The following is a 24,985-nucleotide window of genomic DNA, read 5'->3' as shown; positions in this document are numbered from 1 at the left end:
GGTGATTACATTTACGTCAGTCAGGAGATTATGCATTGGCTGGACTGCAAGTCAATTGTAAGTGTGATTAAAACGAGCAGGGTAAGGTAGGATATTTAGGGATGATTATAAAGTCATCGGCAGAGTGGAGGGTGAGGTGTACTGGCTTGAGGATGGGACAGGCTGCCACTCTGCAAGGAAGGCAAGGGGGGACCTATGTGATGGAACTTCATGAGTGGTTCAGGTGAGATATGATGGGGCTTTACGAGTGGTTCAGGTGAGGTATTATGGGGCTTCATGAGTGGTTCAGGTGAGATATGATGGGGCTTTACGGGTGGTTCAGGTGAGATATGATGGGGCTTTACGGGTGGTTCAGGTGAGATATGATGGGGCTTTCCTTCAGTGGCTGCTGTTTGGGACCTGTACACATTATTAATTTCTACTGTAAGGAAGGTTAAGCAAAAACACAGTAGGTAAGCCAGCAGTTTTTCCTTATTCAATCGTAATAGTAAAAACCTCTTTTAATTTGAGAGTGATTGATCAAGTAGGTAACTATGATATTCACCATGGAGGCATGCAATTCTAAGCTTATACATTTGTGTGAGATTACAAATGTGCTCTGGGTTTCTGTATTTATTCAAATCAATTTAAATTCATCTTAAGATTTGGGTGTTTTTTTTTGTGAAGCCCAACAAAAGATTGTCAGGAAGATTGACAGAAAGAAACTTGTCATACAACATACTGGAATTGTCTGGCCATTAGCTAATTTACATGTGCTCAAATCTGTATAGTCAGTCAGTCATTCTTAAAAGTAATTCCTGGATGAACTGTAAACAAGATCCTCTAACCCCTACATTGTAATGTGTGGTCAAGCAGGATAGGTAATGTGAAAGAAGAGTGACAGGGTACAGTTAGTCTGGGATACCCCAATTCTCTCCATGTAAACAAGATGAGAGTAACTGCTTGTTTCAAGAAGAGATGTGTCGTTGAAACAGTCGTGGATCCTCCTCAGTATTGTGCTCAGTAACCTGGTGGATCCTCCTCAGTCTTGCGCTCAGTAACCTAGTGGATCCTCCTCAGTCTTGCGCTCAGTAACCTAGTGGATCCTCACATCAATAACCTAATGCACACATGGTGTTGCTATACTGGGATCTGTTTGTTAATGATTTTGTTTGATCATCAGTGTGAATGTTTGTTTCTGTGTGTGTGTTTGGTACTCTCCGGTGGTAGAAAGTTCATGAGCGAGTGTCCCAGTGGACTCATCACCCTGCACGAGTTCAGACATCACTTCTGCAAAGGGACAGCGGGCCACGAGTCGGCTGAGTATGCAGAGCAGATCTTCCGCACCTTGGACAACAACGGGGTAGGCTGCAGACATTACATTGTGACCACGGAAACACTGTGACCACGGAAACATTGTGACCACGGAAACACTGTGACCACAGAAAAACTGCAACACAAGGAAATCGAGTCATTTAACCATTAATTATTTAGGCAAAAATGGTGAATGAAACGACTTTGAGTGTTAGGCACTTGCTGTTGAAGGTAGGTAAAATAAGAGGGGGATTTAAGTGAGAAGAGGCGTATATTTGCATATTTTACATGCCACAAGGACAGTTTACACACCTACATTATTACGATTTAGTTCCAGTCACACATTCCGTCTGGTGGGACTGCCAGGTCGACTAAGGAGGCTGGTTCCCTTGCAGGACGGAGTGGTGGACTTCAAGGAGTATGTGACGGCCATCAGCATGTTGACCCAGGGCTCTGCGGTGGAGAAGCTGCGCTGGTCCTTTAAGCTGTATGACAAGGACAAGGATGGGGCCATCGACCGGGGGGAGATGCTGGAGATCATGCAGGTGGGGTCCAGCTATTTATTGGGTGTAGCTGATTTATATCAGCGACACAAAATGACAAAGAGCCGTCCCATGGACTAAACATTTCGGTCAAATTGAGATCCCCTCAGATACTTTCCAAGGCTTTTGAGGAATTGATCAATGTAAGTGACCCAGGTGTGTTCCTAGTCTGACTGGTGCAGTGTTCTGCCTGAGATGTGCTGTGTGGGGATAACTTAAGTAACATTCATTTCAGATCGCTCAAAAGGACAATTCAGTCAATCAGTTGACCTAGCTAGCAGCTATTGCACCCTGTTATGGTTGTTGTAATCCACTAGTTGGAGCCTGAGGGTTGTTTTAAAACAGGGCTGTTCCCTGTTTAAAGGCAGTGTACAAGATGAGCTTGGCGGCAGCTATTACCAAACCTAACCCTCTCACTGCTGAGGAGTGTACCAACAGGATGTTCATCAGACTGGACAAAGACAGAAATGGTTAGACACACTCATGCCTACACAAAGATGGCTGCATCTTCGCACGTGCAGATATTTTGCAACTTCTTGCAACAACAACAAAAACAGTGACACCCTGCAATGTCTCTATCGGTCATACTGTTCTCCCTCTGTCTCCTGCCCAGCCATCATCAGCCAGGAGGAGTTCATCGAGGGGGCTCTGGAGGACGAGTGGATCAGGGAGATGCTGGAGTGTGACCTCCACACCGTCAAGGTGGAGCGAGCCCTGAAGGTCCCACCTGGACCCTAGCCCTGTGACAGATGGTGTGGACCCTGCCCTTGGAGCACTACACCCTCGGAGGGAGGGAAGAAGAAACGATGACTGCAGGAATGAGACTGATTCTTTTTCATATCTGAAGTTGAGATAATATTGATCAGATTTAGGCCTACATCTTACTACATTCACCATGATATATTTACTTCGATCATTCGATGTGCCTACTGTGTGAATAAATTTACTGATCACTGTAGATGTATTATTAAAACATGTAGGCTAATTATGGGATTTGTAGAATGTGAGTCGTGTTTTTTCCTGGAACCGCCGTCAACAAACCAACGCATGATCGCTCTTCGCCCTGTATGAGCGTTGACGTAATTTTAACCACAAGGTGACATCCTTGAGCTATGAGAGTTGATTGGCAGGCGCCCCTAGGAGCTCTCAAAGACCCCGTCGGAGTTCCTCCTCCCAAACCAATCCAGTCGGGGAGCAGGGCGGGATGTGCCTGCTCGATGACGTCTCCACTTTCTAACTTCCCATACACTCTGTCTCGACATGGCGTAGGGATTTTGAGGGTCGGAGGGCTGATATTGTAGTGGAAAAGGTTAAAAGTGTATCATATAAACGTCTCAAGTTTTTGTTTTGGTGAATTTGGAAACTTCTATCGTGGGAATTGTAAAGTTGTTTCAAAGTTTGGGTGAGTGTGTTTTTGTTGCAGTGATTTATATCCGGGCGGAATATTGTAGCCTATCGCCCGCTGTGATTCAAGTACAGCATAATAGTAAGCTATTGGTTCTGCTTCAATGTAGGCTAGATAGTCTACCAACTCTTACTAATACTTGTTAGTTTCATTAACAATAAAGAACTTCCTTTATGAGAGGATCTTTATCACTTTCTATGAACTAATGTTTTCCTTCAAGCTACTTTAAGCCCATGAATGTTAGCCATCCAATTTGTTTTACGCTTTCACTTAAAAGTCTCTGTGGATACAGTATGCGTTTATGTATTCTCCCAACACCATGAAGTGTAATAATGGACATCTTATGTAGCCTACTTTTAACCGTCCGTATGTTTTGCAGTTTTTTTCCCTCCCGTTCTAGTTAACGTACATGGCTTGTTCTACTAATCGAGTATGGATAAAAATGTCCAGTATTAGCTACAGACTTAATGGCATTTACAGTTATCTCACAGTCACACCTTTGGGGGAAATTGAGTTTATGACTTAGTCTCTTGTTTATATGACTGTTTTAGTCCTTTGTCCCAGAAATACTAAATAAACCGTGCTCGTAACTCTAAACTAAACATGAGGGTGAATGAGCATTTAAAGGTTATAAATGCACATTCCTTCAAATTATCATTTGTTACCACTATGTTAGTGCGTGGTAACAAAAGCATCGGCTATAACATGCCTAAATGTCTCACATGTTGTCTAGCGAGGGACTGGAAATGCTACATTTCCCTCAAGGCTGGAAGTTTCCTACAAACTGAAAATGCCATAGATAAATGACAGCTTCTCACAAGTTCGGATGTAGTAATTAAGTCAAAGTAGACTGTGTACCAACAGAAAAGCTATAGCTAAAAACCAAAAGGAAAAGGGAATAGACGACATTTGTTGTAGATTGATAAACTGTTGATTTGGGATGGATTCAATTTTTTTTAAATTCTGCATGTGTCATGGTATTGGTAGCCTTCGAGTCATTGGGTTATGTTTATTACATTTATATAGGCCAACTTCTGTCCAAGCCTCACAAACGCTGCATTTTGACAGTTTACCAAGCTAAGTATAGACAGGGGGAAGGCCCATGAATCTGCTTGCCCGACACTCTCCTAGATGTTCAGGCATATTAAAAGAAAAATGTGTTTCCCTGCTCTCACCCGGGTCTCAAATAGCTGGGGTTGCTTTCCAAGCAGCGCTACCACAGGATGGTGGATGTCTGACTCCCTCCGCTGCCTGCGGAGCGGCGTCTGCATAGCCCCAGCCTGACCTAGTGCCCCCTAAACGGCCCAACACTGGGTGGACTTTACAGGTGAAACATGTTTGGCACCACAAATACTATTTATCACCATGGCCTATAGCACGGAGGCTATGTAGGCTGGATTACCCACAGGACTGAGAGGTCAAAATTGTCAATGTCTTTTTAAATGTATTATATTTTGTCTGTGTATTTTTGTGGTATGTTTTCTAATGGACTGTTGAGTCTGACAATTAAGTTGAACTGAACTGAATTGGTGATACTTTGGTTTACCAGTGGACAGAGAATGTATTTAGTGGCTATCCACTCAGAACAATTTCCAGACACCTCGATGTATGGGGCAGTTCCACCCAACATTAGGTAAGCTGAAGTATTTCCAGACGCAAAACGTCTGTGGATGGTGGGGCCTAGCAAGGAATGGAAACAACAGCATTTGTGATTTGTTCTGTCTCCTTACCTGAAAGAGCACCGTCGTGGTGAAACGGTTTCAGTGCCATGGGAAAGATAAATCAAGTACACACAAGTACTTAACAGTATTTGAAATGACCGGGCCTGGTTGTCAAAGGGCATCTCAGAATGTCATGTCATCATTCAGCTTCTCTGTTTAAGATTTGAGTTTCGTTCAACATCTCCTGGATAAACAATACAGTCCGCTGTACTTATGCTGACAGAGGAAGACATGCAGATCTCCACCAGGGTTGTAAATTCCTCCCAGAGTTCAACTGGCAGCCCACAGCACGACTCAGCCCAGCCTTCCACTCCCCAGAGCCAGCTTCTACTTGCAAGGCTGCAAGTGGCCCTGAGGGCACAGTCTTCTCCCTGCGTGTGCCAGGATGGAGGTATCAGTCAGAGAGAGACCGGAAGGCGACGGGATGCGCTGGGCCAGGACACGCTCTGCACCCTCTCATCGGTGTGCGTGACGGAGGATGGGCTGCCATGCACTTTGGAGCCTGAAGGGCCCAAAGCTGATGCCTCTGAAAGGCCATTAGTGACAGAATCTCCTCTTCATTGGTCTCCTCTTCTCCGCTCCGCTCTCCCCTCCCCCCCTCTTTTCTCTGATAAGATCAGCTATGAATGCAGTAAAGTAGTGGGGGTAAAGAAAACTGTCTGTTGCTTACTCTTTTGTACGCAGCCTGTTGTAAAATCCTGCCAACACATACAATAGTCTCCAGTGTAGGTCTCCTTGGCTGTGATGAGTGGTGCTGAGAGAGGACACGGACGCTTTGTGCGATGACGAGAGAGGTTTTCTGCCACCTCTTGTTTTGTTGAGGGCCTAACTAATAACAAGTTGATTAGACCCAAACAGGACATGGGGGGGGGGGGGGGGGGGTGCGACATACAGGTGCTGTGAAATCGCATGTGTGATTTCACTGTCTTGTAAAGTCTAAGGGAACCTTGCTGCAGGGCGAGAAACCCCGTGGCAGCCATTTTTTCATGGCAGGATTGTTCGACAGGTTAGTCACCCAGGCGGAACGGGAGGCTGTCCTGCAGCCCAGGCCTGAGCGGATCTCCCCTGTAGCTAGGTGTGCTTGTTCTGTATCTCTGTCCAGCGCTGGGTGCACAGCCCTGACACGACAAAGGCCTGGGAGGCAATGCGACATTCAGATAGTTCAAAGTGCTCCACTTGAGAGTGGCTAGGTGACAAGTGGGTGGCAGTGGGAGAAGCCGAACATCTGGCGCTGAGCCGCTCTGTTTAAACTGTGTTTGCTAAGGGCTGGGTGTGAGGCATAACCATATATGTCTTGACTACAAGCTGTGCTGCTGAGCAGGAGGTTTTGAAAAACGGGCCTGGTGCTACCAGCTTGAGCTGGAGATCTTCATGGTAGACTGTCAACAAGCTGCCTACCCATACAGAAGACATTGTCTGAGCGTACACATCAGTCTGATAACCTATCATGGTCATCATAAATTGTGTTGACTGTCATTCTGAACGCCATTCCTTTCCTAATTCTCATTATGACTATCAAGACCAGTTAATGCAGGTTTTTGCTGAAAATGTGTATTTCTTTTTTTTGTTGCTATATAAACAACAAAATATCCCATTCTGAACATTTCTGGAATTATACATTAAGAAGAGATGTGACGAAACAACTTTAGAAATGCTAACCAAGCACATTTTAAATGTCAGCTACATAACACAAGTAAAATGAAGGACTTGAATCTAAATACGGTGAGCTGAGCTGAGCAAGCCTCATTTCTGCTCCTCAGTCCAGTCTGCAGACAGCATTCTGCAGGTCTGGACCGCAGGATGATCTAAAGGAGGGACTGGTCACAGCATGATGTTGCTTCTTTCAACCTCTCATCTCACTGTGAGCAGAGATGGTCTGACGTGTTAATGTCTGTTTCTTTTCCAAATAAAGGGCAGATTTGACCTCAGGAATGCTCAAATGACACAGTAGGAGGCGGGTGGGTGGCCTGAAGATGTGAGACCTGCCCCAGAAGTGTGTGTGTGTGTGTCCGCTTTGGTTTTAAAGAGCAGGTTCGGCTGAATAGGACTGCTGTGTTTTTCGGGGGGAGGGGGGTTCTCCAAATTTGGGGCCCCTAAAATGGCTCCTCACTCGTCCCCAAACAAGAGAGACTAGTGTCCCTGATGACAGCGAACTCTTTGTGCCAGTAACCATGGTTAAATGGCTTAATTGAAATTCTAAATATGTTCAGCAGAGTAGGAAACACACAGGGACTGAAATGATCCTGAGATCGTAAGATCCATTTTAGATGTGATTCCGCCTATAGGGAGGAAGGGAGTAGCAATAATGTATTTTTACAATAAAACAACAGTAACGTTACTGTGTCTGAGAACATGCAGACCTATCTGTTAACTGTCTAAATTACATGATAAGGCCAAAAGTACGTGAACACCTGACCTACTGTATATGAGCTTGTTGGATATCCCATTCCATAACTATGGGCATTAATATGGATTTCATCGAGCAGAAACAGGAAAGGGCCTTCCCCCAAAGTTTGAAGAACAGAATAGTCTAGAATGACATTTTGTGCTTTGCATTAATATTCATAAGGGTTCTAGCCCAAAACCATGAAAAAATCCCCCACTGTTAATTAGCTTGATAATGCCCTCATGTACAAAGCGAAGTCCAAACAGAAATGTTTTGTCGAATTTGGTGTGGAAAAACTGGCCTGTGCAGATCCCTGAACGAATTACAGTCTAAACACATTTTGGATAATTTCGATGTCTAATCAGACAACATCATTGCCCAACCTCCCATTATGCTCTTGTGGGGGAATGGAAGCAAATCCTGCATCAATATTCCAACATTTATCATATCATTTTAAAAAGGATATTTTTTGTTTGGAGGCTCCAGCGGATGTTGCTATGGGGTTCTCAGCACGCAAGGGCTAATTCCTCATTGGATGGCTTACAAAATGACAGGCGTAACACAGGTTCTGCTCTCACAGCTGAACCTGTAGAAAGCCTAACTGCTGCTATGGGGTTTGGTGGCTTCAGTCTGCAATTCTGTTTTTCCCCTGACAGAGAGGGATTGCATGTCTCCACTACAAACACTCCAGGATATCCAAGACCAATGCCAGGTTGGTTTCACCGGCTGAACTATATTGTAGCCCAAACCGTCTCTCTGTCCTCGCCAGCCAGACAGGAACTTAGCAGTTCTCCAACCTGCTAGTTATACACATGATAACTACGCTTGTTTTTCTGTCGCCATGTTCTGCCTAACATCAACGCTGCAAAGCTTGCGGCAGGAAACTGTCTGACCATGTGATCCAGTCTGTGGTGAGGTACACCCAGAGATACTGTATTGTAGTTGGGGACCCTAAGCCTGATTTGGTGGATTAGCTCATCTGTGAACAACCTGTCTCCAACTGAAGGGTTCTGGTCTCCTCTTCCTGCAGGGTTCAGAGCGAGCAAGGAAGATGATGTCAGATGCCAGCGACATGTTGGCAGCAGCTCTGGAGCAGATGGATGGGATTATAGCAGGTGAGAAGGTTCAGCCTGCTCTGGTCTAGCCTGGAATTGTCTTGCCTGGACTGGTCTAGCTTGGCCTGGTCTAGCTTGGCCTGGTATAACCTGGCCTGATCTAGCCTAGTCTGGTCTGGTCTAGCCTGGTCTGGTCTAGCCTTGTCTTGCCTGGACTGGTCTAGCTTGGCCTGGTCTAACCTGGCCTGATCTAGTCTAGCCTAGTCTGGTCTAGCCTTGTCTGGTCTGGTCTAGCATTACACTACATTCCATTTACATTTCTGTGTAATGTAAAGTTACATACATGTCTATTCTGGTCAGGTCTAGCCTGAGCTGGTCTGAGCTGGTCTGGCCAAAACCAAATCCTCTCTGGACAAACAAAGTAACACAACTCTCTGTCGATGCGGATGGAAAGAATGTTGTCAGGAAATCTGTCAGAACTGTATCAGAAATGTTGATGTACTGATATGTTACGCATGCCTCTACAGCATCTTCACCAGGACTGTGCTCCAACTCAGCCTCTGCAGCATAACAGTTACTAAGAGCGTGTGTGTGTGTGTGTGTGTGTGTGTGTGTGTGTGTGTGTGTGTGTGTGTGTGTTTGTGTGTGGACAGTGCAGAGCCGTAATCCTATTCTTCTGCTTTGGTTAATTATAGAACTGACATTTCAGTTAACCATCAGATCACATGATGTGTCTCTCCCAGTAGGGTTGTCCAGAGCCCTCATCCAGGCTACTGGGCCTCTGGCTGTGTGGAGCTCTCTCTGCTTTGTTAAGTCTCCAGAATTCCTCACTTGTCTGGTGTGTTAAGTCCTCTAATGGCTCAGTGATGTAATGCTGTCCACTCGGCTGTGTCAAGCAGTGCCAGAAGCTAGCTGTGGTAGGGTTGGCTAAACAGAACCAGCAGTTCCATACGAATAAACTACAAATACCAGACGTGCTGATGTGTATCTGCATTCCTTTATCCTCATTGATTTCTCTTTGGACTGTGTTGTTTTATTTTTGTCTTGGCTTTCTCTGGTCTCTCTGTGGTCTTATTCCTCTAGTCTCTGTAGTCTTAATCCTCTAGTCTCTGTGCACCTCTCACCCCCTGCCAGGCTCCAAGGCTCTGGACTACTCCAACGGGCTGTTTGACTGCCAGTCCCCCACCTCTCCCTTCCTGGGCAGTCTGCGTGCCCTCCACCTGCTGGAGGACCTGCGTGGGGTGCTGGACGTGATGGACACGGAGGAGAGGGAGGGGCTACGCTGCCAGATACCTGACGCCACGGCTGACAGCCTGGCCGAGTGGCTGCAGGGGCACCTGGTGAGGCGCACGCACATAGGGACACACCTGGACACACACGCACACACACACACACAGACACACACACAGACACACACACACACAGACACACACCCAAACACACCTGGACACACACGCACACACACACACACAGACACACACCCAAACACACCTGGACACACACGCACACACACACACACACACAGACACACACCCAAACACACCTGGACACACACGCACACACACACACACACAGACACACACCCAAACACACCTGGACACACACGCACACACACACACAGACACACACCCAAACACACCTGGACACACACGCACACACACACACACACAGACACACACCCAAACACACCTGGACACACACGCACACACACACACACACAGACACACACCCAAACACACCTGGACACACACGCACACACACACACACACAGACACACACCCAAACACACCTGGACACACACGCACACACACACACACACAGACACACACCCAAACACACCTGGACACACACGCACACACACACACACACAGACACACACCCAAACACACCTGGACACACACGCACACACACACACACACAGACACACACCCAAACACACCTGGACACACACGCACACACACACACACACAGACACACACCCAAACACACCTGGACACACACGCACACACACACACACACAGACACACACCCAAACACACCTGGACACACACGCACACACACACACACACAGACACACACCCAAACACACCTGGACACACACGCACACACACACACACACAGACACACACCCAAACACACCTGGACACACACGCACACACACGCACACAGACACACACACAGACACACACCCAAACACACAGGGACACAGACACACGCACACACATTTACATTTAGTCATTTAGCAGACGCTCTTATCCAGAGCACACACACACAGGGAGACACACGCACACACATGCACACACACGGACACACACCCACACACACAGGGAGACACACACACACACTGGGACACACACACACAGGGACACACACACACTTAGGGACACTCAAGGACACACAAACGTAGGGACACACACACACTTAGGGACACTCAAGGACACACAAACGTAGGGACACACACACTTTTAGGGACACTCAAGGACACACAAACGTAGGGACACAAACACACACAGGGACACACACACACACTTAGGGACACTCAAGGACACACAAACGTAGGGACACACACACACTTAGGGACACTCAAGGACACACAAACATAGGGACACAAACACACACAGGGACACACACACATAGGAAAAAATGTCGAAGTGTGCAAAAAACACACACCTCTTCTGCTCTTAGCTCCGCCCCCTCAGGACATGACAACAATGTTTTTTGTCAGAGCATCTGTGATTGACCCTCTCGGTCAACACTGGAGGTATTTGAATGCTTCCTGTTTGCAGCAGAAAGCCAGAGAGAGACTCTTTCAAGTCAAACATCTTGTAATCAGCTGTGTGTGAGCAACCAAGCTCACACACAGCTTGGTTGGCGTGTTTAGTGGCGTGCGCCAGTGGAGATACAGAGAATGTTCCGGAAACTGTCTGAGTGAAAACAGACATTGGTGGTTGAGCAGTGCCGTCTGAGCAAGCGCCCAGTCTTGGGGTAGCAGAGCGAAGGGTTGCCGTTTAGCTGTCCCTGGGAAGGAGAGATAAGGCTCAGGTGTTGTCATAGAGCGCTCTGGGAACCAGTCTTCTGTCTGGGGAACTGCTGTGTTGGACTGGGCAAGATGCCAGAGAAATGCCAGAGAATGCATGTAATACTCTAACGGTGTGTGTGTGTGTGTCTGTGTGTCTGTGTGTGTGTGTGTCCATGCTCCAGCCAAGGCTTTTCCCCTCTGCCTTTTAAGATGGGGTTGGGGTGCATAAGGGCAGACGCCAAATGGACAACTTACGTTCAGGCGGTATCCGTGAAGCCATTATCCACACATTTTTTACATTCAAAAACGGTTTTCTTCCCACATCAATCTCAAACCAGCTCCAACACAAGAACATCAAGGGGCCCACGCTCCAACACTGACTTTCCTCTGAAACTATTCCTCTTAACCCCCCCCCCCCCCCGCCCCCGCTCCCCCCCAAAAGCAAACAATCCCCCTCTCCCTCTCTTTCTGTCTAACCTCTGGCCCCACTCTCTGTTTCCGCAGTCCAATGGGCACATGTCCATGGGGCAACACACCTACCAGGTGCGTCTGTCTAGGCTGGAGAGTGACAAGGAGTCCCTGGTCCTCCAGGTACCTTACCTTCAGCACACGTTACTATGATACTGTCGAGGACTGTTGAATACTATGTAGTACTATTGAATACTGCTCACTAGGGTTAAGAGTATTGGGTATAAATATTGAATACTGCTCACCAGGGTTAAGAGTATTGGGTATAAGTATTGAATACTGCTCACCGGGGTTAGAGTATTGGGTATAAGTATTGAATACTGCTCACCGGGGTTAGAGTATTGTTGAGTACTACTTCCTGGGGCAATAGTATTGTGTAGTATTGTTGAGTACTGTGCGGTTGTGTGGAGGCGAAGCGGCCGGCCCTCTGGTACGACGCTGTGATGACTGTGTGCAGGTGAGCGTGCTGACAGACCAGGTGGAGGCGCAGGGAGAGAAGATCAGGGACCTGGACATGTGCTTAGACGAAAACCGGGAGAAACTCAACGCCACGGAGGAGATGCTCCAGCAGGTGGGTTTGTTGGGGGCGGGGGCGGCATCCACACCTGTCAAATCACGTAGGTAGGTCAACTTGATTTGGCTTGACCGCCTCAATGGACGCAATGGGTCAGTCACATAAATCTCAACTGTAAGTGCAAAACAAATGCACCACAAATACTTCCCTGTATTATCTGCAGGTATGTTGGTATATTAGGGACAAACGTCCTTATATCTATTCCTGTGCAGACGGCACAAACAGCAGTTCACCTTCACCCTTTCCATCTCTTCTGGGAATGACCTTCTCTCTTGTTTCAGGAGCTCCTGTGCAGGTCAACGCTGGAGAACCAGAAGATGGACCTCATAGCCGAGGTGTCCAACCTCAAGATGAAGCTGAACTCCTTGGAGAAGGATAGTCTGGACATCGATGACCGGTTCAGGGACAGTGAGGTAACGGGAGTCATCCAGGCCTCAGGAATTCACTTGTTTTCTTTCCGGCTCTCTATGTCTTTCTTGCTGTTAGTCTCTCTCGCTAGTCCTCTCTCTCTTTCCCTCCTCTCTCTCTCTTTCCTCCTCTCTCTCTTTTCTCCCTCCACCTCTACATTACATTTACATTTTACATTTAGTCATTTAGCAGACGCTCTTATCCAGAGCGACTTACAGTAAGTACAGGGACATTCCCCCCGAGGCAAGTAGGGTGAAGTGCCTTGCCCAAGGACACAACGTCAGTTGGCATGACCGGGAATCGAACTGGCAACCTTCGGATTACTAGCCCGATTCCCTCACCGCTCAGCCACCTGACTCCCTACATCCCCCTCTCTCACACACATAAGAAGACAAACAGTGGTCTATGCAGTCCCACACCTGTGCGGGGGAGGTACGGCATCTGTCCTCGTGTGGGCTTGCAGCTGTGTTTATGGGTAAGAACAGCGGAAGGCTACGTTGCAAGGGAATGCCGACCTGCAATGGAGAGGGCCGAGAGACTAAAACACTGTAGCAGTGCCTTGTTTAATGAACATTTGCTGTTCTCATACATTACGTTCATGGTTAATAGTGCTTAAGGGAATTCGTTTTTTATGCTAGCCTATGCTAGGGGAATGAAGAGAGATGTTCTTGTTTACTGGGGGGTGGGGGGGTTGGAGCCGGGGGGGGGGGAGAGAAAGGGAGAAGGGGTTTCTGGCTCTGGATGAACTGTGTACGGCTCTTGGACGACTCTCAAACACGTCATTTTATTGTTGTAGCGGCACAGCCAGGCCGCTGGGACACTGGGCTTCTGTCCATGTTCCGATTCACATAGCCCCACCCCCCACCCTCCAGGAAGTGCTCCTCTCCTGTCTTCTTCACTCCACAGCTGTTCTGGGAACAGTAGTTCTCTCCGAGGACAGTGGTCCTCTTTCAACCAGAGCCCTCTTATTAATCTCTATGTGAATCCAATGTTCATGGTGTTTCGACACGAGAAAGGAATTCAGCCATAGCTTGGAGAAAAAATGACTGTAGTGTTTATGCAACTCTGCGATGAGGGATTCCGGGGCCAGACTAGCACTGAAACAAACATACTATAAATATCACTCTCTTTTACCCAAAACATGTTCTCACTCTGCCCTTGGCAGCCTCTCTCCTCTCCCACCAAATGCAGTCTGGGTAATGCAGTCTTTCTGCCTTCTCCCAGGACCTGGTCCTGGAGATCAACGAGCTGAGATACAGAGTGACAGAGATGGAGAACGAAAGACTACAGTATGAGAAAAAGCTCCGATCTACAAAGGTGAGCTATCCTGGTTAGAGCGTCAAAAGGAATGCCTGAGCATCCATGTTTGACAGTAGAATAACTCAAGTATTCTTCTTCTTTACCTTGTGACACTGAGCGGTTGTCTCTTCCTTCGGTGACTTCTGATGTTCTTTGGTGTCCCTCCTTTTCCCTTTTAGTTTTTCTTTCTCTTATGGTGTCTCTCTTCTTTCTTTCCTCTTGGGCTCCCCTCTGCTTTCTTGGCTTGCTTCTCGACGATAGTCGCTTATGGCCAAACTTTCTAGTTTGAAAATCAAGGTGGGCCAGTTACAGTATGAGAAGCAGAGGAAGGAGAACCAGCTCCAGGCACTGAAGGTCGGCTTTTCTCAGCCTCTCTGCTCGCCCATCCCCTGTCGCTTCTCCTTCATATCCCAGTTTTTGTTTGTGTTTACAGCGGGAATGATTGTAACTGGTGTGCTTGTGTGTGTGTTTCTGCACACTTATCTGAATAGAGATGAAAGTAAAAATTTATGAAACCGATATAAGATTGTTCAAATAGCAAAAAATATTTAAAAAATCATACTTATCAGCATGCTTAAATAACTGGAACAACGTCCATTTCAAAAATACCTAAATCACTTACTTCCCAATATGGTAGGGTGAAAGGTACAAATTAAATGCACCCAGAAATGCCACTTCCTGTATGCTACGTCCACAAGGCACCAGATTAAGCATATCGCATATTTTACCAAACCACAGTCATGTGTTCATCATGGACTCTCTGCCCTCGTTTGGCAGGAGTCGAGTCTGTTTTCTTTTATTCGTTCCCTCCCCTCTTTGTCTCCACTAACGTACTCTCTCACTATCATTCCCCTGATGTTTGTTTTGGGAGGCCCTGGTGCCCTGCACCCTCCTGTTCCTGCAGTCTGCTTCATGCAGACTTCCTGTTAGAATGCTGTTGACTCATCAACCCCCCCTACCAACACCCACCAGTGCTGACCTCCATCTGCCTCTGTCCATCACTCTCTCTCTCTCTCTCTCTCTCTCTCGAGCTTGCTCTCCTTCCCTCCCTCACTTGCTTTTGCTTTCTCTCTTCTCTTCTGTATAGTTGAAGGTGAGGTGTTTGGGGGAGGGGGTGGGGGTAGTGTTAGGGTAGTATTGGGGTAGTGTTGTGTGTAGACTTACACAAGTGTTGAGGGTAGTTTTGGTGTAGTGGTCTGTGTAGTGTGAGGGTGTAGTGTTGGGGTTGGTGTTAAGGAAGTGTAGGGTGTGAGTTGGGGTAGTGTTGTGTGTAGTCTCAGTGTAGTGTAGGGGTTGTGTTGGGGTAGTGTTGTGTGTAGTCTCAGTGTAGTGTAGGGGTTGTGTTGGGGTAGTGTTGTGTGTAGTCTCAGTGTAGTGTAGGGGTTGTGTTGGGGTAGTGTTGTGTGTAGTCTCAGTGTAGTGTAGGGGTTGTGTTGGGGTAGTGTTGTGTGTAGTCTCAGTGTAGTGTAGGGTGTGTGTTGGGGTACTCTTGTGTGTAGTCTCAGTGTAGTGTAGGGTGTGTGTTGGGGTAGTCTTGTGTGTAGTCTCAGTGTAGTGTAGGGTGTGTGTTGGGGTAGTCTTGTGTGTAGTCTCAGTGTAGTGTAGGGTGTGAGATGGGGTAGTGTAGTGTGTAGTCTCAGTGTAGTGTAGGGTGTGAGATGGGGTAGTGTAGTGTTGTGGGGTGGTTGTGTCTGACTGGTGTCCTGTGTTGGCAGGAGGAGCTGGGTGTACTGAGGAGACAGCTGGAGGAGCGAGCCGGAGACCTGAGGAGGGGCCAGGATCAGATGGGCTTCAGAGCTCCTGGAGGTCTGGGCAGCACAGAGAGAGGTAAGACCACATGACCTGCTGGGGCCAGTTCACCTCGCCGTCTCTGTGTCCTGATGCTTCTTAAATCCAGGCACATACTGCATATCTGCATCAGTCAATACACTCAACTTTATATTGAACAAGAATGAATTCTAGTATCATCGACTGATGTGGTTGTAAAATGATTTTGTACCTTATGTACCCTACAATGATGAGTCTAGAGAGTCCTACATTGACCATGTTCAGAAACTGCAAACAGTTTTTGTTGTCGTAACTGTGTATCCTGTCCAGTCTCCCACCCAGACGACACTCTTAAACAGAGGCTGAAAGAGAAACGTAAGGAGTGTTGGATGTCTGTGTAAACTGCTCGCCTATCCCCTGGCCCCTGTCTGCATGCGAGGGCATGACCTGTTTCAAACCCTGCTTGTCCCTGACCCCCCAAACACTCCTCCCTCCCCAGACGAATGTTCATCTAACACTGCCTGGTGGGGCAGGCTTTACCTCTCTGTCACTTTCGGCTCCAGCATCCTACAAAAATAAGATGTTCACCAGTAGTACAGTAAGCAGGAGTAATATACAGCGTTTTGAAACTGCAGTAGGTCACATCAAAAAATACATTCAAATGTGAGAAACAGCGACCCCAGTTCTTGTCTGAACTCCCGTGCTTTAAGCCAGCTCGAGTTTGATTGACAGTGGTTTGACAAAATAAGACAAGGAGGAAGGCATGCCTCCCCTAAGGCGATTGGCTGGAAAGTAGCGGCACGCCCCCATATAGAATACATTGACTTTCCACTGGCAGTATGTTTATAGCGGACAAAACCTTTCTTTTCTTTTACAGAACAATAGTACATATAATATGTTTGATTTGACACTCACTTGTCACTTCATGGGGCTGAAACATTTATTCGTTGCCGTGGTTGAGACTTATCAAGTGCACCTATTTGACAGTGTTTGAATCTTGGAAGGCCCAGGTCAGGTGTGTCCACCTGTGGCAGGCCAGGCTGTGAAAGCCCCCGGTGTCACCCCTGAAGGAAGACGGATGGGTTTGTCTCACCTCACCTCCCTGCTGCCCCCTGCCTGTTCAGGCTGTGCTCGCACACTGCTACTCCCTCCTCCACCCCAGTCTCCCTCCTCTCCCTCTCCTCCTCCGATACGTCCATCAAACACCCCCCCCCACCTTCCTCCACGCTAATCTGTGTCATGGTCCATCCTTTTCTTCATCACCTTGTCTCGCGTCTTGACGCCGTCACTGTAATTACGCACACACCCCCTTGTCACTTCAGTCAAGCCGAGGATCATACTCGCACTGAGCCAAAGGTCATAGAGTGCCTTACTTTATACAATAGACAAGTCTTTTAAAGCCCTCAAAGCAATGACCCCCCATACCACCCAGTAGCTGTGTGAGATGAGGTTACCAGTCAGCCTTCTGCCTAGCACCCCCAGCCCCTCTCCCCCAGGCCCCCCTGACGTGCCTGTCCTCTTCAGATGTGGAGGTGCAGAGAATGAAGAAGGCCGTGGAGTCCCTGATGGCGGCCAACGAAGAGAAGGTAAGAGGCCCCGGCGCTCCTCCAGTTCGGCCCGTTGGTGCGACGACGACTCCGTCGAGCTCCCCCCTCCCCTCACCCCGCCTCCTTCTTCGCCGTGTGTCCTTGCAGGATCGGAAGATCGAGGAACTGCGGCAGTCTCTCCTGAGATACAACAAGGTCCAGGACATGGTGATGTCCCTGCAGGCCAAGAAAGGTCTGGAGCTTTTCGGGGGGCGACGCGGTTTTGTCGGGTTTCGAAAAACCCCGTCGCTCGCTAAAACATCTGTTCCGTTCTAGAGAGAACCGGAGACGGAGAGGGCGAGGAGGCGCTCGACGGCTCCATCTCTATGGCGATGGCCCGCGCGGTTGCCATGGAGCTGGAGCGGGAGGGGCTGGCGGGTGAGGAGGAAGTGATCGGAACGAGCCCAGATGAGGTAGGATCCCCACACACACTCTGACATGATGTCACAAACACTTAGACTTGCATGCCCTAGATAGCTCCGCCCCCAGGGTGCTGTCATCCAGTCTCTGAAGTAAGCCAGTTGTAAAACACATCCCACGCCCGGCCTAAACACACTCTGGAGGAGGGAAGGAAGTGTTAATATCACAGTCAAATTACTTTGATAACATTCAGTGTCAGTTGGTAAATTAGTGATTTGTGAATTGGTGTCCATATCAATTAGGATTATCACTGGTGTTACTTTCCTCTAAACTCGATTCTGATTCTCAATGCACGATACATTTTACATTTTAGTCATTTAGCAGACGCTCTTATCCAGAGCGACTTACAGCAAGTACAGGGACATTCCCCCGAGGCAAGTAGGGTGAAGTGCCTTGCCCAAGGACACAACGTCATTTTGCACGGCCGGGAATCAAACCAGCAACCTTCTGATTACTAGCCCGATTCCCTAACCACTCAGCCACCTGACTCCCTGATACATGATAGATGACTAGAGTTCTGTGTTCGGTGTAGACGCTGACTTGTGTTTATGCTTCCCCTTGACGTCCTGTTCCATGCACAGCTGGAGAGCCGCCTGACAGTGACGGAAGACCCGTCGCCCAGCCCTCCAGCCAGGCCAGCCTCTGACCCAGACCGGGGGCCAGACCCGGACCCAGCAGGGCCCGACAGGTGAGCAGCACCTCAGCTTCTAGTCAGCAGGCCCTGGGTGGTGGAGCGCATCTGAACCTTCATCTGAGTGGTCTTGATTGTTCCAGGTCCCCTGACGGCACCAGGGCCGGTAGCCAGGACAACCTGGATGGCAGGAACAGAGAACAGGTGAGGAGATGCTAAGATGGAGCCTCCAGTGAGGGGGTTCTCATGGGTCATAAAGCGACTCCACCACTAACTCCATACCGTTCTGTCTCAGATTGTGTCATCCCCTTATCAGTAGCCAGCGGAGGTTGGCCTGTCCACAGCAGTCATCTATCTGAGTGTATATCACATGCTGTTCAAACTGTATTTGTGGTTTCTCCCCTTTTCATCTTCCTCTTGTGCTCTCTTGCTTGCCAGAGGCCTGAGACTCTGCTGTTCCTAATAAAGGTTAGCTTGCTCGTTGGGTGAGACCTCTGACTGTTAGTCTGTCTGTCTTCCTGTCTGTCTGCCTGACGTCCTGTCTGATTGGCAGCCTGACTGCATCACCCGTCATCCTCAAAAGTGTTTGCCAGCGTGCTTCACCGCACCCTTTGTATACGAGCCGTATGCAAGTGGTGCTCTGTGTGACCTGTCTCCTCCTCTTCCTCCTCCTCCTCAGAACAAGGCCCGCGAGGAGGTGGCTAAGATTAGCGACCGGCCTCCCAAGCCCCCCCACTCCTCCCCCTCCTCCCACTCCTCGCCCTCCTCCTCCCCCCGCGCCGCCCCCACAGACGACACAGGCTCCTCCCCCCGCGCCGCCCCCACAGACGACACAGGCTCCTCCCCCCGCGCCGCCCCCACAGACGACACAGGATTCGGGAGCCGGAAGTCCCGCTCCTCCTTCGGCCGGGGCTTCTTCAAGATCCGGGGGGGCAAGAGGACGGCCAGCGCCCCCAACCTGGGTGAGGGAGGGGGGGCTGGATCTAGGGTACCTGTAGCGGTCGGGCCGGAGGCTGGCTTGGACATGAGTGTTGCTTTTTTTCTTTTCGACGAGGCCTAGGCATGTTTGTTGATGTTTCCATCGTGAAGGTTGGCTTCCTATGCTGCCTGTGCTGCGCCCGCACTCTGACAGTCCAAACCTCGTCATTTGCTGCCCACACCAAACAGTGCTTAGTCAAGAGAGCCCTGCTTCACCAGTGCTCCGTGCTTGTGTGTGTGTGTGTGTGTGTGTGTGTGTGTGTGTGTGTGTGTGTGTGTGTGTGTGTGTGTCTGTGTGTGTGTGTGTCTGTGTGTGTGTGTGTGTGTGTGTGTGTGTGTGTCTGTGCGAGCAGTTCTTGTGTGTTAATCTCTGCCCTCTGTTGTCCTCGTCCTGTCTGCTTTGTGCGACTTCGGAAGACCGCAGTCGGAGTGCGAGCGCCCCTATGCTAGGTACAGTATGCAGCCATGTCCACTAGGACTAGTTAGGCTAAGTAGGATCAGGGGAGATGCAACAAAGCTAACTAGAGAGTACTTTGGCTCCTTTTTGCTGTGTAATTACACAGTAACTACAGCAGATGTAATTACACAGTAACTATAGCTGTTGTAATTACACAGTAACTACAACAGCTGTCTTTTCATACAACCACACCCAGGACACCAGCAAATAATTCAGGTCAGATTGCTCTTTGTCTGGATGGCTTTAAGCACCTTGTATGTTTTGTGCGTCACTTTGTGCTCCTGCATGTTTCCTGTGTGCCTGCGCCATCGTTCCTCCTCATCCTGACCGAGCCCCTCTGGCTCAGATTAAGAAACCTTGCTGGGATTTCCTCAATCTATAGGAGAGCTGTTTGTATATTTTTCTAATCTGTAGGATTATTGTCATTAGTATTATCTTTAGCACAACACACGCTGCTACATGGTGCTTTTTGCCTTTTCATACAAGTTAAGAAACAGTACTCTCTACTGCATGCAGAGCTCGTATTGTATTTATCATGGACTCAATAATGGGTCCATTTAGGCCCCTGGCTCCTCAGTGTGTCTGGGGTTCGAGTTGTAGTCCTGCCCGTGGCAGTGTGTGTGGGAGTTGTAGTCCCAAGGTCAGACTCCAGGCAGCAGCCTGTCTCTGCCTGCTGGTCTCGTCAGAGCTTGGCTGATGTCACGCCCCTGGTTTCTCCAGCTGAGACGGAGCGCGAGGGCACCGAACATCTGGACCTGGCGGGCCTGTCCCAGAGGTCGACCACCAGCGACAGCACCCGCACGCTGCCCACCTCCCCCGAGGGGCAGAAGAAGACCAGGGGCATCAAGAAGCTGTTTGGGAAGTGAGTGCCGCTACTGGGCCTACGCCTGCTTCCTCAGCGCCCCCCGGGGCTGTGGTAGATACACTGATTCCATCTGACTGTTGAAGCCATTTTTAAACAACGTGCTTAGTCAGCACCAACAAGCAGCAGAGGGTGTTGTTTGCGATTTGCCGGTCCCTCGGGGCATGGAAAACAGACCTGAGTCATGTGGTGCAGTGGAGGCGCGTCCCAGTCTGAACATGTCGTTCCCCCTCCAGACTGAGGAGGAGTCAGTCCACGACCTTCAACCTGGACGACAACCTATCGGAGGGCGAGTTCAGGAGGGGCGGAGTCAGAGCCACAGCAGGCCCCAGACTTGGCTGGTCCAGGGATCTGCAGAGAAACAAGTTAGTGTGTCTTACTGTGTCTTATGTGCCCCGAGAAGACTAGTCTTGTTGTACTCGTTCGGTGTTTAGAAGGGGATTTCAGTATTTAGGGATCTAGGAAAGTAGGTATGCTCTTAGTCAGTTGTAACCCCCCCCCCCCTTGCCCCCTTCAGTGAGCTGGATGCTCCCTTTGCACGGTGGTCGAGGGAGCAGGTGTGTGATTGGCTGCAGGAGCAGGGCCTGGGCCTGTACCTGAACATGGCACGCTCCTGGATCTCGTCAGGCCAGACGCTGCTGCAGGCCTCCCAGCACGACCTGGAGAAGGTGAGGAACGCACGCACACGCACACACACACACACACACACACAGTCTTTTTGGAGCCACTCCATTCTCTCTCTCTGTGTGTGTGCGTGCGTGTGTGTGTGCGTGTGTAGGAGCTGGGAATCAGGCACACCCTCCACAGGAAGAAGCTGCAGCTGGCTCTGCAGGCTCTGGGTTCCGAGGAAGAAGACGGCAAGGGCCGACTGGACTACAGCTGGGTGACCCGTCAGTACCACACACCTCCTCTCTGGTTCCTCTGGGCTCAGACCCCCCCGGCACCAGCTTCATTCTCAGTGATCTCCTCTAGTCTATCGATACTGTGGATGGATGGATGGATGGATACAGTAGATGGATGGATACAGTAGCTGGATGGATACAGTAGCTGGATGGATACAGTAGATGGATGGATACAGTAGATGGATGGATTGATAGTGATGTAGATCAGTCGTTCCTTCTCTCCTTTCCTCTCCCAGGGTGGCTGGATGACATCGGCCTGCCTCAGTACAAGACCCAGTTTGACGAGGGCAGGGTGGACGGCCGCGTGCTTCACTACATGACCGTGGTGAGTGACAGAGCCGGGCTGGCTGGCTGGCTGGCTGGCTGGCTGGTTGGTTGGCTGGTTGGCTGGCTGGTTGGCTGGCTGGTTGGTTGGCTGGTTGGCTGGTTGGCTGGCTGGCTGGCTGGCTGGCTGGCTGGCTGGCTGGCTGGCTGGCTGGTTGGCTGGCTGGCTGGCTGGCTGGCTGGCTGGTTGGCTGGTTGGCTGGCTGGTTGGCTGGCTGGTTGGCTGGTTGGCTGGCTGGCTTGTTAGTGTAGCTGCTGCTGTGTGTTCTCGTTCATCCTGACTGTGCCCTGACTGCCTTGCCTCCAGGACGACCTGCTGTCCCTGAAGGTGGGCAGTGTTCTCCACCACCTGAGCATCAAGAGGGCCATCCAGGTGTTGCGGCTCAACAGCTACGAGCCCAACTGTCTTCGACGCAGGCCTTCCGACGAGGTGGGTCAGGCGGAACATATACGTGCGTGTATCCAAATGAAACGTGTGATCTTTATAGTGGACTTTGCGCTGGTTCAACCCTCAGAACAACATCACGCCGGCCGAGGTCTCCCAGTGGACCAACCACCGGGTGATGGAGTGGCTGAGGTCTGTGGATCTGGCCGAGTACGCTCCCAACCTGCGGGGCAGCGGCGTGCACGGGGGGCTGATGGTAAGGCCTGGGAGGCGAGAGGCCTGGCAGCCAGAACATGGAACCTTCCTCGAGGCATCCGTTGCTCTTCCTAACCCCCCCTTCCCCCCCTCAGGTCCTGGAGCCCAGGTTCAACGTGGAGACCATGGCCCTGCTGCTCAACATTCCCCCCAACAAGACGCTGCTGCGCCGGCACCTGGCCACGCACTTCGGCCTGCTGGTGGGCACCGAGGCCCAGCAGAGCAAACAGGAGTGTCTGGAGAACCCAGACTACTCTCTGCTCACCGCCACCGCAAAGGTCAAGGTAGGTCACCGGACTGCCGACATGGTCAAGGTGGATCTCCTGGTTGTTGGGGTGGAAGTGAACTGTCATCGTAACATGGTTAAGATGGTTACAAAGCTACGACAGTGCCTTGCATGGGCAGTACTGTATAAATAAAAATGACTATGAATCTTGTCACTGAATCGTCTCTCTCTCTGCCCCCCCCACACCCCACCCCCACTAGCCGAGGAAGCTAACATTTGGTAGCTTCGGGAGGAAGAGGAAGCAGGATGAGAACGAGGAGTACGTGTGTCCGATGGACGTGGAGATGCCCAAGGAGCGCAGCTTCCAGAAGGGCTTCGGGGTGGAGCTTCAAATCTACGAGGACGACTTCGACCGCCTCGATCAGGTGACCGAAGGCCCACTTCCTGGACTCCCTCTTAATGGGAGTGCCGCAGGGAACACTTCCTTTAGAAAAAAACACATTAAGACAGAGGTGAACAAGAGGGATTTCGCTCACCAAGGAAACGGCCCTTTTCCATTTTTAGCAGCACGAATCACCGTCCACGTGATTCAGTCTGTGACCAGTAGGTGGCAGCACCAGCACAGTCAGCTCTGGCTCCTACAGGTGAGGGGTCACTTGTGAGGTTGTGCCTGATCAACCTGGTGTCTGTTTTCAGATGGACGACTCGGAGGGCACCGTGAGGCAGATCGGAGCCTTCTCAGAGGGAATCCAAAACCTGACTGTGAGAACACATTTTACGTTTTTTTATCATCGACGTGAATGGTCGAATTGTCTTCCAACCCCAATTCCCTTTTCTTGATTCCACATCCAATCAGTTGCTGTTGTGACTTTGCGTGTCCTTGTTTGCAGAGCATGCTGAAAGATGACGAGTTCTTCAAAGAGATCTCCAACTCTCCCTGCCTCAGCTTGACCGATGATGACTCCAACGCATGAGGCCTGCGTCATCGTCGACGTCGTGACAACCTGTGACCTTGTGCAGCCGTGTCCTTTCCCACCAGCAAAGACTCACACACACACACACATTTACACACACTGTTACACACACATACACACTCACATACTCCTCAAGAACCACCTTGTTTAGCATTACATTCTTCGATGAGCCAAAAAAAAAAGTTTTTAAAATGTTTCAAGAAAAAGGGCAAAATAGTGTTGGAGAGAAAGAGAATTGCCACTGTAGTGTGCCTACCAGCTGGTTACTGGAGACATTCAGACTGACTGTTCTTATAGGTGCATATGTATGTGTGGGGTTCAGCGTTTCAATAGTGTCATCACCCATCAGGTGACCATGGAGCATCCAATTTCAACAGAGGAAGAGATCGTGACAAAATCTAATATATCTTCTTTTTATATGCTTCAAGACTTTCAACCCTGTTGGGCTGAAAAATAATTTACTCAAATGTCATGTACTGTGCAGAGTTTCTACAGGTAATAACTTCACTGTAAAGTGAAACCCTTGAATCGCTGCTATGTTTTGTGCATTATAAAGCCTCTATTTTAAGTGCAATGTGTGTATTTTTCCAACATATATTTCCATACCGTTAACACTCCCAGTAATATTTGCATGCATTTGCACCAACACATACCGCATAGTAACACACTATAATAATACACACAAATCGAGTTGCATCTCATCGCATGCTGTTCAAGTCTTTCTCATTGCCGAAATGGTCGTTCTTTGTACTCCCGCTCTCCTAACAGAAGATAGCGACTTGTCATTTCATGCTTTTTTTAAAGATTAAATGATTGAAGTCAAGTGGACAGTTGCCAGTTAGTGTGGTTCTTTTCAGATGACCATAGTGGCATGTGTAGAGATGAAACAATGCCAGAATGTCTCAATGTAAAGATCCTGTTATGCAAGTCTCATGACTGAGCAGAGAAAGGTGTTTTTGTGGTGTGCGTTTCTAAAGGCCAATAAAGTAATTTAATCAGTCTTATTGTTTGTTTTGTAAGTGCTAAAATAATCTAATGTGATTTTTTT

The 24,985-nt window shown here is 49.2% G+C and overlaps 2 protein-coding genes across 5 annotated transcripts; both read left to right on the top strand.

The window, feature by feature from the left end:
- Positions 1–10: 10 nt before the first annotated feature.
- si:ch211-245j22.3 (uncharacterized protein LOC563798 homolog) lies at positions 11–2,959 on the top strand. Its single transcript, XM_062461129.1, has 5 exons — positions 11–223; positions 1,210–1,342; positions 1,689–1,838; positions 2,200–2,305; positions 2,449–2,959. The coding sequence occupies exons 1-5, from the start codon at positions 102–104 to the stop codon at positions 2,571–2,573; spliced, it is 636 nt and encodes a 211-aa protein (XP_062317113.1). The 5' UTR covers positions 11–101; the 3' UTR covers positions 2,574–2,959.
- A 100-nt stretch (positions 2,960–3,059) lies between these two features.
- On the top strand, positions 3,060–24,937 carry ppfibp1b (PPFIA binding protein 1b). Of its 4 annotated transcripts, none has more exons than XM_062461121.1 (28): positions 3,060–3,237; positions 8,378–8,462; positions 9,537–9,742; positions 11,926–12,012; positions 12,347–12,460; positions 12,745–12,876; positions 14,096–14,188; positions 15,886–15,997; positions 16,268–16,312; positions 17,462–17,523; positions 17,632–17,716; positions 17,800–17,936; positions 18,525–18,631; positions 18,718–18,778; positions 19,013–19,042; positions 19,254–19,327; positions 19,409–19,536; positions 20,730–20,871; positions 21,108–21,236; positions 21,389–21,539; positions 21,650–21,761; positions 22,010–22,098; positions 22,405–22,527; positions 22,613–22,738; positions 22,833–23,021; positions 23,224–23,388; positions 23,660–23,725; positions 23,854–24,937. In XM_062461121.1, exons 2-28 carry the CDS (start codon positions 8,399–8,401, stop codon positions 23,935–23,937), a joined length of 2,913 nt encoding a protein of 970 aa, XP_062317105.1. In that variant the 5' UTR covers positions 3,060–3,237; positions 8,378–8,398; the 3' UTR covers positions 23,938–24,937. The 4 variants fall into 4 exon arrangements, with proteins under 4 accessions (XP_062317105.1, XP_062317104.1, XP_062317107.1 ...); XM_062461120.1 differs by having other exon boundaries at positions 19,254–19,336; XM_062461123.1 differs by lacking the exon at positions 16,268–16,312 and having other exon boundaries at positions 19,254–19,336.
- The last annotated feature ends 48 nt before the right edge of the window (positions 24,938–24,985 follow it).

Source organism: Osmerus eperlanus, chromosome 5, assembly GCF_963692335.1.
Source record: "Osmerus eperlanus chromosome 5, fOsmEpe2.1, whole genome shotgun sequence".
Taxonomy (NCBI): domain Eukaryota; kingdom Metazoa; phylum Chordata; class Actinopteri; order Osmeriformes; family Osmeridae; genus Osmerus; species Osmerus eperlanus.
This window is presented reverse-complemented; position numbering and strand designations above follow the sequence as displayed.

Coding starts and splice junctions, on each gene's coding strand:
- si:ch211-245j22.3 (XM_062461129.1), top strand. CDS start 102: ATGATTATAAAGTCATCGGCAGAGTGGAGGGTGAGGTGTACTGGCTTG. Junction 224..1,209: donor GAACTTCATGAGTGGTTCAG/GTGAGATATGAT, acceptor CTCCGGTGGTAG/AAAGTTCATGAGCGAGTGTC. Junction 1,839..2,199: donor AGATGCTGGAGATCATGCAG/GTGGGGTCCAGC, acceptor CCCTGTTTAAAG/GCAGTGTACAAGATGAGCTT.
- ppfibp1b (XM_062461120.1), top strand. CDS start 8,399: ATGATGTCAGATGCCAGCGACATGTTGGCAGCAGCTCTGGAGCAGATG. Junction 8,463..9,536: donor GATGGATGGGATTATAGCAG/GTGAGAAGGTTC, acceptor ACCCCCTGCCAG/GCTCCAAGGCTCTGGACTAC. Junction 16,313..17,461: donor ACAGAGGCTGAAAGAGAAAC/GTAAGGAGTGTT, acceptor TGTCCTCTTCAG/ATGTGGAGGTGCAGAGAATG.